At 39.8% G+C, this 17234-nt stretch overlaps 1 protein-coding gene across 4 annotated transcripts in view; it reads right to left on the bottom strand.

Annotated features, from left to right (window-relative positions):
* The window catches only part of mtss1lb (MTSS I-BAR domain containing 2b), a 72108-nt gene extending 55186 nt beyond the window's left edge, over nucleotides 1-16922 (bottom strand). For 2 of the 4 annotated variants that reach the window (XM_047579922.1, XM_047579921.1), the window contains exon 1: nucleotides 15985-16922. In XM_047579922.1, the coding sequence (XP_047435878.1) occupies nucleotides 15985-16071 (87 nt within the window). In that variant the 5' untranslated portion in view covers nucleotides 16072-16922. The remainder of the gene's footprint in view (nucleotides 1-15984) is intronic. The other 2 variants (XM_047579919.1, XM_047579923.1) reach the window with 2 other exon arrangements.
* Between the last annotated feature and the right edge of the window lie 312 nt (nucleotides 16923-17234).

The following is a 17234-nucleotide window of genomic DNA, read 5'->3' as shown; positions in this document are numbered from 1 at the left end:
ACCAAGAATTCAACTCTTCCTCTCTTCCTTCCCTTTTCTTTTATTGCCGCCTTCATCATGATCAAATCAGACTGAACGTGGCAGTTTACAACTCCTCCTTCTGGCCTTCCTTCTCACCAGTGACAGTCCCTGATATTCACAGAACATGTGAACACCATACAGTGTGGAATGACTGATTTAACCTTCTTTCCTGCATCCTTCTTTAACTTTCCTACATCTCTCCATCCTTAGTAGTGTCAAAGAGCAAGATTTATACACCTTCAGCTTATGATCACTGTCTATCCAAAAATGAAGCCTTTGAGACACCATTTTTTCTCTTTACACCTAGTACAGTTAAATACATTTCGATGTCGGTGTTTGTGCACACTTGACAGATTTTTAACAAATGTCTCTACATGTATACACATGGATACATTTGAGTGTCAGTGTTCCAGTGTTACATTGTACAGTGATAGCCATCCAAATAGGACATTCTTGGATCTGTTTGTGTAAAACCAAAGGAAATCCAACGGACTTTGCCACCTTGTCACTAGGGAATCATCAAGCTTTGGATGTCTAAACAGGAAGTAAACTGTTGTTGTTAGGCTTCATATCTCAGATTTGTTTAGTGAGTCCACTTGGGTCCGGTGATGTGCTGACCTAAGGGTGGCCTGTTGTGAACAGACAACTTGACCAGCAATGATATATAAAGTTGGAATGGGTTCATACAACTTTCAGAATCTTCTGCCTGTGCGCACGTTGACTAAAGCAGAACACAAGTGGCAATTCTTTTTTTTTCTGGCTCACTAAAGTCTGCATTTGGTGAATTTGAAGCTATCATTTGGTGTTGGGACTGTAACCAGGGATGTCCAGACATCACTCAACTCACTTTATATGATTCTGAGAAGATTCATACGTATTTCCTATCTGTTGGATAGAGCAGGTTGTTCAGATGCAAACAACATGCTCTCTGTTGTGCACTGTATGTAAATGAAAGATAGTCTAGGTAAGCTGTGCTTTACCCTCAAGTTGACCTCTGTTTTAATTCCACCAATCTACAGGGACTCTTCCATCTATTTCTATCCCATCAATAAGAATCAGAGCTATACATTGAATGTTTTTCCCTCTTCCCTTAACACTCCTTCTTCCAGTAATCCTGCATTTCATCTGGTCCTGACTGTAGACTCTGGGGTCCCGTCAATAGTCCTCTGGCCTAGTTCTCATAGCACCAGTGTACCCAGTCTGCCTAGCATTCCACCGAGAGCTCCACTCCAGCACTCACTACAGTGGACGAGAAGCTTACTGTCTCCTCTCATTCTTTTGTTCCCTTTGTTTCCCCCCACAGAAGGACAGAGAAAACAGAGGAAATCCAGCAGGAGAGACAGAGGGAGAGAGAGAACGGGTGGAGGCAGGCAGAGAGGGATGTGAGGATTAACTCGATCTTTTTTCCTTTTGTATAATCGAGCCAATTGACAGATTAAAAGAGAAATTCAAGAACCCAACAAAAGAAGCTAATTTCACAGTGCTTCGTGTGCATAATCATCTGGCTGGAAGCTTTTTCCAAAAGAGGGTCAAACTCATTTTTATCATGCTTTGACATGAAAAAATTTACATATCATGTGTCTGTATTTCCTAGAAGTCAAGATGATTTAATTTCTCTGCTCTAGAGTCAACACTACCATTACACTGAATTTAGATTACACATTTTAAGATCAGTGTTCTTTTTTAAATACTAAAATGGACTGGATACTGGAAATGACAATGTTTTACTTTATCTTATTTAAATAATGAATTCTTTCCAAAGACGTCTTGCCTTTGATTTACTTCTATTTTAATGCTTGTCATCCAGATTTCTTGACCAAGACCCAACATCTCCTTGAGATTTGGAAAAGGCCCCGTTTGTGTCATCTGGAAAATGTCACCAATCACCAACTTGTCAGGCCTGGCCCTATCCGTTTCTAAAATTCCTCAAAATAAATATTCATATTTGTTTAGAAAGCCAGCGGACAGATGAGACTGCTCGGAAAATAACTGCAGTTCCGTTATTTTAAACTCATACATTTTTCTGGCTCACAGGCTTTGAGTTTAAGGGATGGCCTTGTTTAATATCTTAATAAACTTATGAAATTAAAAATAAAATAATATAGCACAAAGGTTATAATGTAAGATGCTGGCACTACATCCCACAGCAAATGCCATCTGTTAAATGAGTGATATGACTGCTTAAAACTGTTATCCAGTAACTATTTTGTAATCATGATGATTAGATGCATCTAGATTTGGATGCTTTATCAGGGCAGATGATTGATTTACTGCATGGTGTGCTAACTGTACTGTAATCATCATCATTTCTGTAGTGGTGATGTCTCATTTTGTGGTTTCGGTTGAAGGTTAAATGGGGAGAAACTGTGACTTGGTTTTATGTGATATCAGCTGTTAACATTCTGAACATAGCCGTATTTGCTTGGTTACCGACTCTCTCCACCATGAGTAAAACATTTCTCCCACCGCATCAACTAGCAGATAGTTTCAAAGGGAAAAGCATCAGGGTGAAGATGATGAGACAGAGGCTGCTCCACTACATAATAGATGAAGTGCAGTAGCTAATTCCAATCCAAACACAGTAATGAGGGGAAAGAGGAAACCATCTGTGTGTTGTTGTGTCAGTGTGCGCTGCAAGGCCAGAGATCACAGGCGTCCTATCAGAGAAACATCCACCAGCCTGCATCTCGTTTTGGATAAAAAACTAATCATGAATGTCATGTAATGTCTCGATCAGCAAATGTACACACTCAAACAATCCCATGCTACTGTCTGAGAAGAAATGAAAGAGACGAGAAGGAAGGGAAAGCAGCATCGTTTCAGGTGCAGCTAAATCTACAGTATTTGGAGTTTCTAGTAAGGATCCTACCTCACCTACTCTGCAAAGACTTTAGAGAGTAGTCAAACTGTCACAATATTCTCATCATCATCATAAAACAGTGACAGTCAGTTGCATGTCACGCAACAGCAGAATAACAGAATAACACAAAACACAGAAGGACAAAAGACTCAATGATCCATTCAAATTGAAATGACCCATCAAAACAGTGAAGTTACTGTAGATGCTTTGTTTATTGGAATGGTGCAGCTGCACTTGCTTCCATCTCAGTTTATTGCAAAAGACCAATTAAAGACCCAAACTCTTCTTCACAGTCTGAATGGCTCTAACTAGGGCAGAAAATACTGATTTAGGCGTACACTTAAAATTTCATCTTCAAGTAACTTTCAGTCAAAATAATATTCCGCGTAAATAGGCTTCAGAGAGATTTATGCTATCAGATAAAAGATGAGACAGAGGTGCATTATCTTCCATTGGATAGTATCAATCATCCAAGCTCTTAGATGTTTCTTGTCTTCCATTTGCTGGGCCATATGTCATTATTTTCTGCACTCCTCAAATCATGTGACAGGGTTGTGGATGCATAGTGAAGGTGCAGCCACTTAGCATAAATGACAGCAACTGTTACTGTGACCCTGACCACTTACAGAGATATGTGTTCAGAGATAAGGAGAGGACCTTGACTTTGGTGGCTAGGCCTGATGAGACTCAAACAGATGACAATGTTAGTGACTGGCTGTGAAAATAATGGATTGTTTTGTTGCTGGGTAGACACCAAAACAGAAATATAGGAAGAGCATATCCGACTTACAGGCATTACATGGCCAGAAACGGGACTTCTAAACAATACTAATCAGTGCTCTGTATTTTATATCTGAACCATGTGGACTCTGTGGTCGTTGTCTAATAACCACAATTCCACCATGAAAGCCTGATCATCAAGTCACCTCTTGACAGTTGACGTTGAGATGTAACTGCTACTTGACCTCTAGACTTAGACTTAGACAGACTTTAATGATCCACGAGGGAAATTACTTGATCAGAGTAGCTTATTTGCACATAAAAGAAACACTCTTAAAAACCACAGGTAAAAAGAAATATAAAATAAGATTAGATTAAAAAAAAATTAAAAAAGTAAATTAAAATAGAAAACAGTGTTAACCTAGGGTGATGTTCACTGTCAGTTTAATGTAGTTTAATGTAGCTCCCTTCCAAAGCTGAGGGAACTCTTGGATCCCATTAGGTATGTGTGTTCACTCCTGGCATTAACATGCATCTCCAAATGCGTCTTCAAATCCAATCTCCGTTTCATGCTCTGTATGCAAATAAACCCTGACATCAAAACTGTCTATATAACTTAAACCTATACCCATTTCTATATGCACCTTAATCTCTGATAATAAGAGTAAATAACAACATCTGTAAATGAGGAAATACACAACATGACCACACACGGCTCCTCATACATTAACATGACTGCATGCGTCCTTATATTGAATCATCTGTAAATTATAACTTAGATTTATTCATATGCTGCTATAGACCTAGGCTTCTGGGGGATGATGCATTGAGGTCATATCTTCTACTTTTTCTTCTCTCCCAATTATTCTGGCACAACACAACTGCCAGTCTAAAATCAGACAATAAATCCCAACCTTTAACAGTAGACAAAGTGCATTTATTAAGTGCAAAACCACCGGGGAAAACTTCACATTGTTAAGCCATTGTTCAAAGCCACTGTCAAACAGTGGCTATCAAGAGGACCGTGGAGTAGTGTTAAGAGAAGCAGCTATGCTTCCTATGACCCCCTATGGCCATGGTTGAGGTGCCTGGAAAATGGACTCAAACTACTCCCCGGATGCCACAAGGGTAGCTGCAAACTCCAAGTGTACACACTGCTGTGTAAAAAATTGATAACTTAAATGTAGAGAAAATGAATTTCCGTATGAGGGATCTCTTAAGTAGATCAAATAACTGAAGAAAATATCAAACAAACTTTCAGATGAAGAGTGTTGTGTTTCAGTGAGTCCAGCTGTATATTTGGCACTTCTCTGCTGACATTCTTTACTTGTTAGCTGACATCTACACCAATACCATTATATCTACAACATGCTACCTGGCCAACTCCTGACCTGGATATCAGTCAGACCATAATCTATCTTTCTGTTGTCTATTTAAATGTTCACACTGATGATTTCAACACAAACTTACTTACATAATTTACATAATCTGAACTTGTTGTTCTTGCTGGGGTTATGCAAACATATGACAGGAAGTAATCACGGCTGCACAGTGCTACGGTATGTTGTGAGATGTGCGTGCTGATGGAAATGAGAGCAACACTATCTTTATGGACAAATGCATTATGCTGCTTTATTTTTAATCCTTTAAGTTTCTTTATAACTTACCTTTCACAAGTCTGCAGCTTCCAGAGAGAATAGATTTTCATGTACTATTCAATAAATTAGCATTCTGTAGTATGACACAATAATGATGCAGGCATACTCATACCAAGTTAAATCCAATACAGACATACCATTATGAAGAGAAAACATGCCAAATAGAGCACAAAGAGAACTTTCTTTTCATTCTTGTGTTCATTTTTTAAATGAACACAAGAATATTGATTTGCCACAGTCATTGTTATTCTCTGTCTGTATCTGGCCTGTTCATAATGATCAGTGTGTTTTACAGTGAACAGCTGAGTGTGATGAGAAGGCTTTGACAGGCCTGACAAAGGGCTCACTGAGTGAAGCTTTCTTGGCTGGCTCCCAGGAAATCTCAACGCCTCCCACGACAAGTCCTCTCCATTCATCTCTAACGAGTCCCAGGGCCGGATGGCCTCACAGATTTTAACAAGTTCTAACGAGGGAGATGCTCCTCCAAGTGTCCTATGATGCTGCTGGCACGTTAGTACCTTGTTCTGATGGAGTGCAATGAAAGTTTTCACATGGTGTTGTTTTTGATTCAAGATCAAAAAATTCAAGATCAAACTCAATGGATGAGAACTTCTTGGCACAAGGCTAATGTAATATTTCTTTTCTCACTTAAATGTTTTTTTGTGGCAATTAAGCTAAAAATAATCCACTTCTCTACAAACTACTCCTCAACTCACCTTCTTTTTTATTTAATAAATTCTTGATTGAAGGATATTTAAGGAATATCACAGTCATAATAACATGAAACACAGCATTTAGATTACCCAAATCAGTTCATGTTGCTTTGCGACCCTGAAATAAAATGTAAATACAGTATGTTCAGAATCTGTCCTGTTTACAATCAATAGTTTTCCAGATCAACTGACCTTCATGTCTACACATAATCATGGACTGTTTCTTCTCTTAGTTTAGCTAAGTATCCTTGCCACAATATGGATTAGAACAGCAGTTGAATAGGGATATTAAACATAGAGAACCGTATTAATCCTACCTCTGAACAACACAACTGTTTATATCAAACTTCGACTAATACTTTATTTTAGTATATATTACCCGCCTCTACATAACACTGGTAGGTGTTAGATTGTTTCAAACCATTGTCAATCATGAGACAAAAGTAAGTGATAAACTACTAAGAGTTTGCTTTAAATATAAATTAGCAATAGATATAAACATATACACTTGGGGGGTGTCTGCATTATAAGTCATACTGGTTGTCTTTAGGTAAACTGTTGTAGTAACTTATAAAACACAGAGTTCTGGAGAAACAAGCTTGTTTCCTGTAAGACAGTTTGACATGTCACAGCAGGAAATGACAAGACTGAATAATATAATTACTTGTGGCTGAATTGTCTTTATTATTCCCTTATCAGTTTTCTGGTACTGGTCATGCTGGCGGATGTTGTGTGGAACGTGAACAGAATGGCACAATCTTTAATGTTACTGGTAACAAAAGCCAAAATGTTTTGCTCTGAATCAAGCTTATTGGACCCAAGGCTGCATGTACAGGAGCCACAAAGATGGGAGATCAGTCTCTGCCTTTTTTCTACCTCTTTTTGTCGACACGCACCCCGGCAACAACAGCTCTGTGGTGGGAAGTCCCATGGACCACACAGACACAAACACACCACAGATTGGACTAATGATACGTTTCCACAGAGCATCTTCAGTTCTGCAACATGGCCCCGAGTCATGGGACATAATTGTTGAATGCTTTTAAAAGGATGGATGACCATGGACCATGGTCTCTGGGAGGACACAGTTTACTTCAGTTTACTTCCAGATATGCTTGTTTTTTCTTGCTGCTTCTCCAGTTTACTACATTAATGGAGAGACAGACAACAATCTCAGCAATAATGCAAATTAATCAGCAAAAGAAATGATCTCAACTCCAAAAAAGACTTCAACCTAAATAATATGTTCATCAGATCAGTGTGTTCACACTGCACTTGTCTGTCCATGTCACTGTCTCGTGTCATAGCACAATAATGAAAAAAAAAAAAAAAAGATCATAGTCTATATGCACGGACCAAAATGCTGACTGCACATAACTGTGCCTGCAGAACCAGTGAACATCCATATCTATTTATATACAGAGCTCAAAAAAAATAAAGAAGCCCTTTTTAATCAGGGTTTTTAATACCATCAAGTCAGTAAAACATCTGAGAGACTGATTTGGTCAATTAAATAATAGAAGGGTTTGTTAATCAGTTTCAGCTACTTTGCCTCTACAGGTCCAGTAGGGGGGCAACAATGAGACGACCCCTACCTGATGACAGCTGGGATAGGCTCCAGACCCCCGCGACACCATAGAGCAGTGTTTTTCAACCTTTTTTGAGCCAAGGTACAAAAGGAAGGTATTTTCAATGAAAAAAACACAAGGTACACCACCAACCAAAATGTCAAAAAAAAAGATCATACTCTGTAGACTGTTAACAATATAGTCATTCTTATCAGTGTCTTGAATATGAACAAATAAACACAAAGGTAAAAGTACTTTATCATCGGTTATATTTCTTCTTTCAAATAAAAAGTGTACTTAACATGTCCACTTGTGACATGAAATGCCACAGCAATGTGGTCTTACAACTTAAGGTAGTAGTAAACTTCAAAGTGTTTTGCAAACTCAAATTCTGGGATTTGGGAAAGATGTCATTGTTCCACACTGAGAAATATGAAGAGTTGCTAGCTAGCATTAAGGGCTCTCTCATTTACCTTAGTGGTTTTTCTCATATAAGTTGCCTGTTTCTACGTGTGTTCACACAGGCAAACAAAATAGTCTGGATTGTTGTTTTGAAGTGAAGGGTGTTTTGTTTGGTACCATAGCACTGTTGGATAGCTTATCACACAACAAGCACAACGGAGTCGGTGTCGTTGCATCCCAGATGAAAGTAAATCCAAATGAATGGTATCTCTCGCTGTGGCTGCATCTGGGTCCAAATTTTGTCCAGGGCCCAGTTCGGAGTTAGCATTTTTCCTTTTCAAAAACTGCTCCATCACTGTCAATACAGTCTTGCTAGCCACAATGCTGTCACTGCTACCTGTCCCATTCATGCATCACTAATTCTCTTGTCTCAACGTACAACGCAATTCGTTACCTGCTGCCATCTAGTGATAAGGGGGGGTATTACATGATTACATTGCCTGTCACTATTACAGCACAGACTCTCGAAAATGGCATGTTATTTGCAGATAATAATTAATTTATTTTCAAAAAATGGTTTCAGACCAATTAGGTGAAATTGGACAATTTCCCACAGCACACCTGGCAATTCCGTGGCACACAGTGGTTGAAAAACACTGCTCTAGAGGACAAGTGGTTATAGACTTAGACAGACTTTAATGATCCACAAGGGAAATTAATTGATCATAGTAGCTTAATTGCCACAAAAAGATGAGCTGTTATATAGCTGGATAGAATATGGAATAAAAGAAGTCCTGAAGCATTCACTACTGTGATTAATATATCAGAGAAGTTGCAGCAGGAAGTAGTGGCGAGAAGAGTTTGTATATAGTTCGAAATATTTTTAAACTTCTGAATGTTCCAGTGAGCACTGTTGGGGCCATAATCTGGAAGTGGAAAGAACATCATTCGACCACAAACCAACCACGACCAGGTGCTCTTCGCAAGATTTCTGACAGAGGAGTGAAAAGAATTATCAGAAGAGTTGTCCAAGAGCCAATGACCACTTGTGGAGAGCTTCAGAAAGACCTGGAATTAGCAGGTACAATTGTTTGAAAGAAAACAATAAGCAACACACTCAACGGCCATGGCCTGTATTCGCTCTCACCAAAGACTCCATTTCTGAAGAAAAAACATGTTGAAGCTCATTTAAAGTTTGCTGCACAGCATTTGGACAACCTGTAAAATACTGTGAGAACACAGTCTGGTCAGATGAGAGCAAAACTGAACTGTTTGGATGCCACAACACACACCATGTTTGGAGGACAAAATTCACTGCACATCACCCCAAAACACCATACCCACAGTGAAGTTTGGAGGTGGGAACATCATGATGCAGGGCTGTTTTTCTACATATGATATGGGCAAACTTCATATACTTGAAGGAGGATAAATGGAAAAATGTACCAAGATATTCTTTAGAAAAATCTGCTGCCATCTACCAGAATGATAAAAATAAAATGAGGGTGGACATTTCAGCAAGACAATGAACCCAAACACAGAGCCAAGGAAACTCTCAACTGGCTTTAGAGAAAGAAAATTAAGCTGCTATAATGGCCCAGCCAATCACCTAACTTGAATCCAACTGAAAATCTATGAAAAGAACTAAAAATCATAGTTCATAGAAGAGGCCCAAGGAACCTTCAAGATTTAAAGACTGTTTGTGTGGAAGAATGGGCCAAAATCACACCTGAGCAATGCATGCGACTAGTTTCTCCATGCAGGAGGCGTCTTAAAGCTTCATTACCAACAAAGGCTTTTGTATTAAATAGAGGATTAAATAAATATCAGTAAACGTGTTCAATACTTTTCCCCTCTGTTATTTTATATTATTACACATAACTTACAATTACTTGGTTTGTGACCAACACCTTATGTCAATAGCACCTTTAGAAATATGTTAACTATGAAAAAGTTGTGTTGAAAAAAAAATCTAACAAAGTATAGTGTAGTAAACATTCTTTTATGTGGTGTATATAAAGGCAAAATAAAAAGTATTCAAAAAACAGCCAAAATAGGCTAAGAACCCTGTGCTAGTAGACCTTGTGCTCACTGCATGTACAGGAGCACCAGAACGGGTAGGACAGCCACTGGCACCCTGTACTTTTCACAGAAGAAAGCAGGTTCACCCTGAGCGCATGTGACAGACATGAAAGGGTCTGGAAAAGCTGTGGAGAAAGGTATGTTGCCTGTTCAGCATGACTGATTTGATGGTTGGTCAGTTATGGTCTAAGGAGGCTCACAGAGAGAAGCATAGAGCTCTATGACCCTGACTGTCATTAGGTATGGAGATAAAATCCTTGGACCCATTGTCAGACCCTTCACCGGTCCAATGGGTCCTGGGTTCCTCCTGATGACAATGCCCGGCCTCGTGTGGCGACAGTATGCGCGAGTTCCAGGATGATGAAGGAATCGATACCATTGACTAGCCACTACACTTGCCTAATCAAAATTCAACAGAACACTTCTGGGACATTATATTTTGGTCCTAATGACACTGCCACTGTGCACCACAGATATCCACGAGCTCAGCGATGCCCTGGTCCAGATATGGGAGCAGACACCCCAAGACACCATCCGTGGTCTCATTAGGAGCATGCCTGACATTGTCAGGCATACATACATACACATGAGATTCATACAAACTAGTTTGTGTTTGACTTACTGCAATGAATTGAGCAGGGTAGTTTAGCAACCTCCAAGGAAAGCTATATCTGGCAGTAAAAGACATGCTAGTCTGTTAGTAGGTCATACAGGTATGATAACCAGTGACTCTGCAGGTATGTAAGACAAAACCTGGCTACTCCACCGAAACAACCCAGTAGCGATGACTTCATGCCAGTACTGGCTAATATTTCTTGCTTTTTTCAGTTGCAATTAAATATACACGAATACAGATAGAGATAGATTGCAAAAAGCCAAATTAAGCAGAAGCAATTTACATGAAAGCACTGGTGCAAGGTCAGGCTACGATTCATGGACAAACACGACTAACCTGTATACAGCACACATGTTATGTTTTAATGTTATATGATGTGCTACACACACAAAGATGAGGAGAATGCATAGCCATAGCACATAGAAGCAAAGCAGATGTTTGGCAAATACAAGCTGCACTCTCTTTCTGGTTCCCATAATATCTGAGCCCTTGACCTTACTTTGAGGAGGCACTGCTACACAAATGAAGATATATTCTATTGAAATGTTTATTTTGAATACTTTATAACAGCCCTTGCTATGAATCAATTAGTGAGGAGGAGTAACATAAAACACATCAGCTGGATTCCAAAAGCAAAAGGTCTTTACTGTATTTCAGGTTTGGGTAAACTCTCTCCATCTACTATTTCTAGGGTAGATGTATTTGTTCTTATGTCTAAACTGGAGCTGCAATTAAAATGAACTATTCATTAACTTTGTGAATGTCAAATATTCCTCACAAAATCCTACAGATGGATGTAATGCTCTGAAACCATTTATTTAAGATGAATACGTGTCCATAACACTGCATGACTTATATGATAGCGTAACAACATGTCCAACAACAAAAGATACATAATTAACAACACTATCATTCGAAGTTCAACTAAAACTGTGAATATGACACTGTTCTTATTTGGTAGACATTAAATACAGATCATTTTGGTAAATTTACCAATTAATTTAGTTCAATATTAAATCAAAATTAAATTTCACTGAGAACAAGAGCAAGGGCACTAACTTCAACATCTTGGACAGAATGTTTTTTTTTTTTTTTTTATCCATTAACCCAAATGTATCCATATAGCAGAAAGCAGGATTAGGGACATTCTATTATTTTTTATTCCAACCAGCGTACAACAAAATATTACCCAGTGTCCACTGGTCTTTTTAGTCAGCTGACCATGAACATGACCTCTTAATCTCATCATATTGCCCTTCCATGACCTGTGTGAAAGTTGTGAGACATAGCCCCAGGGGACACAAATTGGCAGACAACCACATAATGTCCTTATACACGTACACACACACACACACACACACACACTGACTTAACTGACATGGTTTCATATCTCTAATGATAAAGACCATAAGACCTCACAATTTACTCTTCATAATAATTCCATGTAGAACGAAACAGACCCGAGTGACCTTGCATGTGCATTTAGATCTCACACACACAACCACCTAGATGGCAAGGAGAAAGAGGAAGGGAGGAATGAGAGGAGGAAGAGGAAGATGATGGGAAAGAGGAAGAAAAAGTGCTTTCTTGACAACATGCTGACACTGAAATACAAAAGCACTTAGTTTGGCTCTTGTTGAGAGGTCATGGGCTTGCATAACATCTAAAAGCAGCATGTAAAATTTCTACTAGAAGAAAATGAAACCATATGATGAAGGCCAAGGACTCCAGATGATTTCACAAAGTGAGGGGAGAGGTCAGACTTTCTTTTACAGTCATCAGTTATCACCATCATCGTCTTGATATTAAAGTTTATTGATTGTAACTAATGGGGCATAGGACTTCAGCTGCCTAGGAGAAAAGCCTCACTATTCCATTTGAGATTTAGTTTTTACATTTTTTAGTATGAAATCTGTGTGAGATGTAGTTGCCACTATGATATACCAATAGTGACCTCACATTCACAGGATGAGCAGACGTCCATCTATCTGAAACGTATCATTTCCAACAGAAAGTGCAAGCCATCCAATAAAAAAATAAGAAAATAAACTTCCACATATCATACATCTATGACTATACAGTACGCATGCAGCCCCACTGTAGAATTTAACTGTATGTAATGTACATGAATATATATATGGTGCTTTGGTTTATTTGCAAAAATCTTCCTACAATTAAGGCACCAAAGTCAAAAACAGCGATTCATTTATTTGTTTCATCTGAAAAAGGCCTTCTTCTTTGGTGAACTGTAGACACTGATTAGTGGCACATTGTTTCCTGATGAGTCAAAAAGAGTTCGAGGGCTGATGACTCAATGACTCTCATCCACTGACATACATTCAGAGCCTCCTTGGGGCCTGACGAATCCATCCATTCCAGATTAGGACAGGAGTGATTTTTTAGTGACCCATATATTTCAGAGTGAGCTGGATAACATAAACAGGAGAACCATTAGAAGAGAAATGAATAATAGATGTAAGTAAGACAGAGACCAGGGAAAGCAGGGATAAAGGTTTTAAGTGGTTTTCTTGTGACAATGATTGGCTGGTTTTGTTATGTATCATTTGTGCTTGAGTTAATTCTGATGTGTTGATGTGTCTGATATAATGCAACAGCATTTTGTACTCTTTCTTATACATCCTGTAGCCTGTTTTCAAAGGAAGAGCCTCTGTAGACAGTTATCACTTCAGAATGGTTGAATGTGGCAGAATAGCAATTTCTCATTAGTACAGAGCCCAGAAACGGCCCAGATTTATGATGTGCGTGGCAGATCAGTCCCATTATACAGGTCTCAGAGTAACTCCTCAATATTTACTAAAATACAAGAGAAGACACTGTGTAGTTGCTGTAAATTTCCAATTACAAGGCAAGCTATATGTGCCACATCTACAGCACAGGCACTGGACACTTAAGAGCTAATTTGCCTTTGATTTAGATTGACAGTAAAGAGTTTCAATTCTTCAATCTCTTGACTTTATTTGGTACTGGATCCAGTTTCACTTTACTAGTGCTTTTTAGAGGCTGACCCACACTTAAAATGAATAGTCTACTGCTTCCTTTTTTTATATATACTGTATATTTTATGGCAGAGAGGGACAGGAAACAGGAGGCAGAGAGAGGGGGAAAGACACGCAGGAAAGGGCACCTGGTGCGGGATTTGAACCAGGGCCGCCTGCAGAGGACATGGGGCAGCTGCTCATCTGAGCTAGCTAAACACCACCCGCCTACTGGTTCTTTTTGTTTTAAATATTGTTTTCAAATATATCCCCTGTCAACTTTCAATGTCTTAACTCAAGGTGATTTGGAAATGTACCTTGTGCATGTTAACTCCTATTGACTGATTGTGCATTCAAATCATTCAAATAACTTTCACGGTATCAAACTGACAGTGCATGCACCATCTACTTATCATATACTGTCTACTATTTCTGACAGTATTTTTCCATCAGTTGTTTGATGTGTGAAGACAGCTTCAAGGACACATACCCAGTCCTCAGGGTTATAGACTAAACATTTTGAATACGGTTTAATGGGAGGGTCCAACAAAAGATCTTAATAGTGCATTAAAAGAATTAAAGGAGCACTACTAGGTATGTTCAGTGTTTTGTAGAGGCTGGCCTTGAAACAAAAAGCTCACTGGTACTTCAGTCTGAAATATTATTTTTCTAATCTATGTCCAATCTGAAACTTCACTTTATCACGTTCACTTTATCAAATATGCACCTTATATATTGTGTAACCTCAGTTGATAAATAAGGATAATAAAGTGCATTATGGGTATGATTGTGTGTTTTTAGAGCATGGTCCAAGCAAAAAGCTCACTGCAACTTCAGTGTTAAATATTACTTTTCTTTCTTCTTTCTTTCTTTTTTCTTTCTTTCTTTCTCAACTTTATAGGAATGAAATACTCATGTAAACTGTCTATAGTGCTCTTCTTTGGCTATACATTTAATTTAGTCATTTGATTCTATATCTGTGTAGTGTGAATGAGTTCTATTAACTGAAATGAAATGAATCTACCTTTACTAGTGTTGATCAGAGATTCGAACCAGTATCAGGATCCGCCTCACTAACAACAAAAAGCCAATATCCTGTCCTTATATTACAATGAGACTATAGCATTGGCTGTGACCTCTAGCATTTAGAGCCATACAGACAGCAATGAGATTAGAAAGAGAAAGGAGTCATCCTTTACAATAAAGGGCAGGGTGTGGGTATACAGAGATGCACAAACAACAGTATTTTAGAATGGGAGAGACAAAGACTCGAGATGACAGGCAGACAGGATGGCATGAAGAGATGCATGGGCGTCTGACAAGCAGACATGTTTAAGACTATCTTGAATAATTCGATCGGCTCTTTCACCCACAGCATCTCACAGAAGCAGGAGTGCACATTCTGGGTTTAGCTTGGGTGGATACTGAACCACTAAAGCCTGGCAGTGGCTGCTTATTGGTGCCATGCTGGAACCATCATGCTGCAGAATCATTGGCTGACAGACAGACAGCTCGTACCAGCAGACAGACAGACAGCTTGGGAGAACGGAAGGACAGAAAGCAATGAGGGTGCATGTATAACGGCTGCATGGCTTCTCACGCCTTCATGTTTTCCTGCCATATCAGCCTGACAGAAAATCAATGACGCTGCACTCTCACGGAGACGCACGGTAAGCCAACCATTGAAAAGGCGAGCACGGTGTGGGGAGGATGACTGGGAGCAGCAGACGAATCTGCACCTTTCCTGCTACCGTGGCTCACACTGGCTTTGGACAAAACACAAGAAAATAGTGATGTCGACGAAGGACGGTTATCCGTCTGGTTCACACGTGTAACGGAATGTTTTTAAACACAGCAGTCACGCGTCTGATTCGGTTTCATATTCCATAGTCATCGAAATGACAGGAGTTCCTGATTAATATTAGCACCCGCCACCATCCCAAGTGGCTACCCCCACAACCCCATTCTGTGTGTGACTGCAAAATATACAAGGACCGTTGATAAAGTAACAAAAGGGGACTGGGTGTGTTGTGATCCCGTCCCATCCGTCCGAAAATGGATGCACTGACGTTTACATGCGCAGCCAATATTCTGAGGGTGAGTGAATAGGATGAGGAGGGGGGCGGGTTTCGCACCAACAACCCGCCGAGCCGCCGCATCACTGTCAATGCCATGGTTCATGATGTTAAATAAAACTTAAACCAGCATCAGCCTATTAAAAAGAGGCATATTAAACATGCATTTGAGACCTTTGAGACGCCAGTTGCATTATGATTAGGCTCCAGGCCATTCTCATGTGTTCAACCACATACGTGGTGAAATGGAACATAAGTAGAAAAACAAATTACCTTCATGTCGTTGACAATCGCCTGGAATAGACCCCCGAGAGCCCCGCATTCCTTTTCCACGGTCTCCATGTTTGCCAAATCCACCATTCGCCGGAATTTGCAGAAGCGCGCACTGACTGCGCGCTACCAACACCCAGCAGGGAAAAAAAAATGCAAAATGTATTCCCACAAAATCACGACCGGGCTATCCGGTTTTACGTTTAAACCAGGAGACCGTCAAGGATGCAGAAAAACAGGAGGAGGAGGGGTGAAAAAAGGAAAGATGCCGAAACAAACGGCTTGCGCAGCGGTCTTCCCAGGCGAAGGTAAGATGGTTTTGACAGAGGAAGGATGCTCTCTCTCTCTCTCTCTCTCTCTCTCTCTCTGTCTTTCTCTCTCTATCGCTCCTTCACCCTGACTCAGGCTCTCACTCAGTCAAGCTGCGTGATGGTACCTTTCGGATGGTACCGGGGCGACCACGCTCATCTTGGCGCAGCCAGCGCTACGCGGAGTCGGTGGGAACGCATGTGAGGGCAGAGGAGAAGAAGCGGAGCAATGTTAACTGAGTGTGTGTGCGTGCGCCTGCCAGAGTCAGTGCGTTTGTGCATGTGTGTGTTCGCAGGAAAAGGCGGGCTGTGATTGGCGCAGAGGCGCTGGGCTCAGCGGAGCAGTAATACGAGCCATGCAACCGCAGGCGAGTTAAAAAAAAAAACAAAAAAAAAAAAAAACGGACAATTCTGGGCGGTCTTTCACATGACCACGAGAAAAAGCACATGCACACATACATAAAAAAAATCAACAGGGGGTAAATGTCAAGTAGATTTAGGTACAAGTAGAGTATGAGTCTATGAATGTGTTCTGACAACCCTGATTTATCGCTTCAAAATCACTTAACCATCCACTGACCTGCACAGACAGTTGCTCGTGTCACCGTGGAGATTTCTGAAATTTCAGCCGCTAACCTCTTGGATCTGACCTATGGGTTTATTTGTGTTTACTGCTGACAGTCTATAACGTTGTAATTGCATTTTGCAGAGTGCCTCATAAGAGCTAAATTAGCATCCAGTACAGACATTTTTGAAATGAGAAAACACACTCAAATAATGCTGACTATTATGTGGTAATTCTGCCACAAAGAGTTTATTTCACGAAACACATAAAGCAATGACTTGGACTTCGACTGAGACTCTCACTTTAGTCATCTACAAGGGACATTGCTCTTGAAATCTACCAGCAAAAAGAAATATAGTCTCAGATAATTATAATTTTTT

This window comes from Mugil cephalus, chromosome 3, assembly GCF_022458985.1.
Source record: "Mugil cephalus isolate CIBA_MC_2020 chromosome 3, CIBA_Mcephalus_1.1, whole genome shotgun sequence".
Classification (NCBI taxonomy): domain Eukaryota; kingdom Metazoa; phylum Chordata; class Actinopteri; order Mugiliformes; family Mugilidae; genus Mugil; species Mugil cephalus.
The sequence above is the reverse complement of the archived record's forward strand: the minus strand, read 5'-3'. Positions and strand labels throughout refer to the sequence as shown.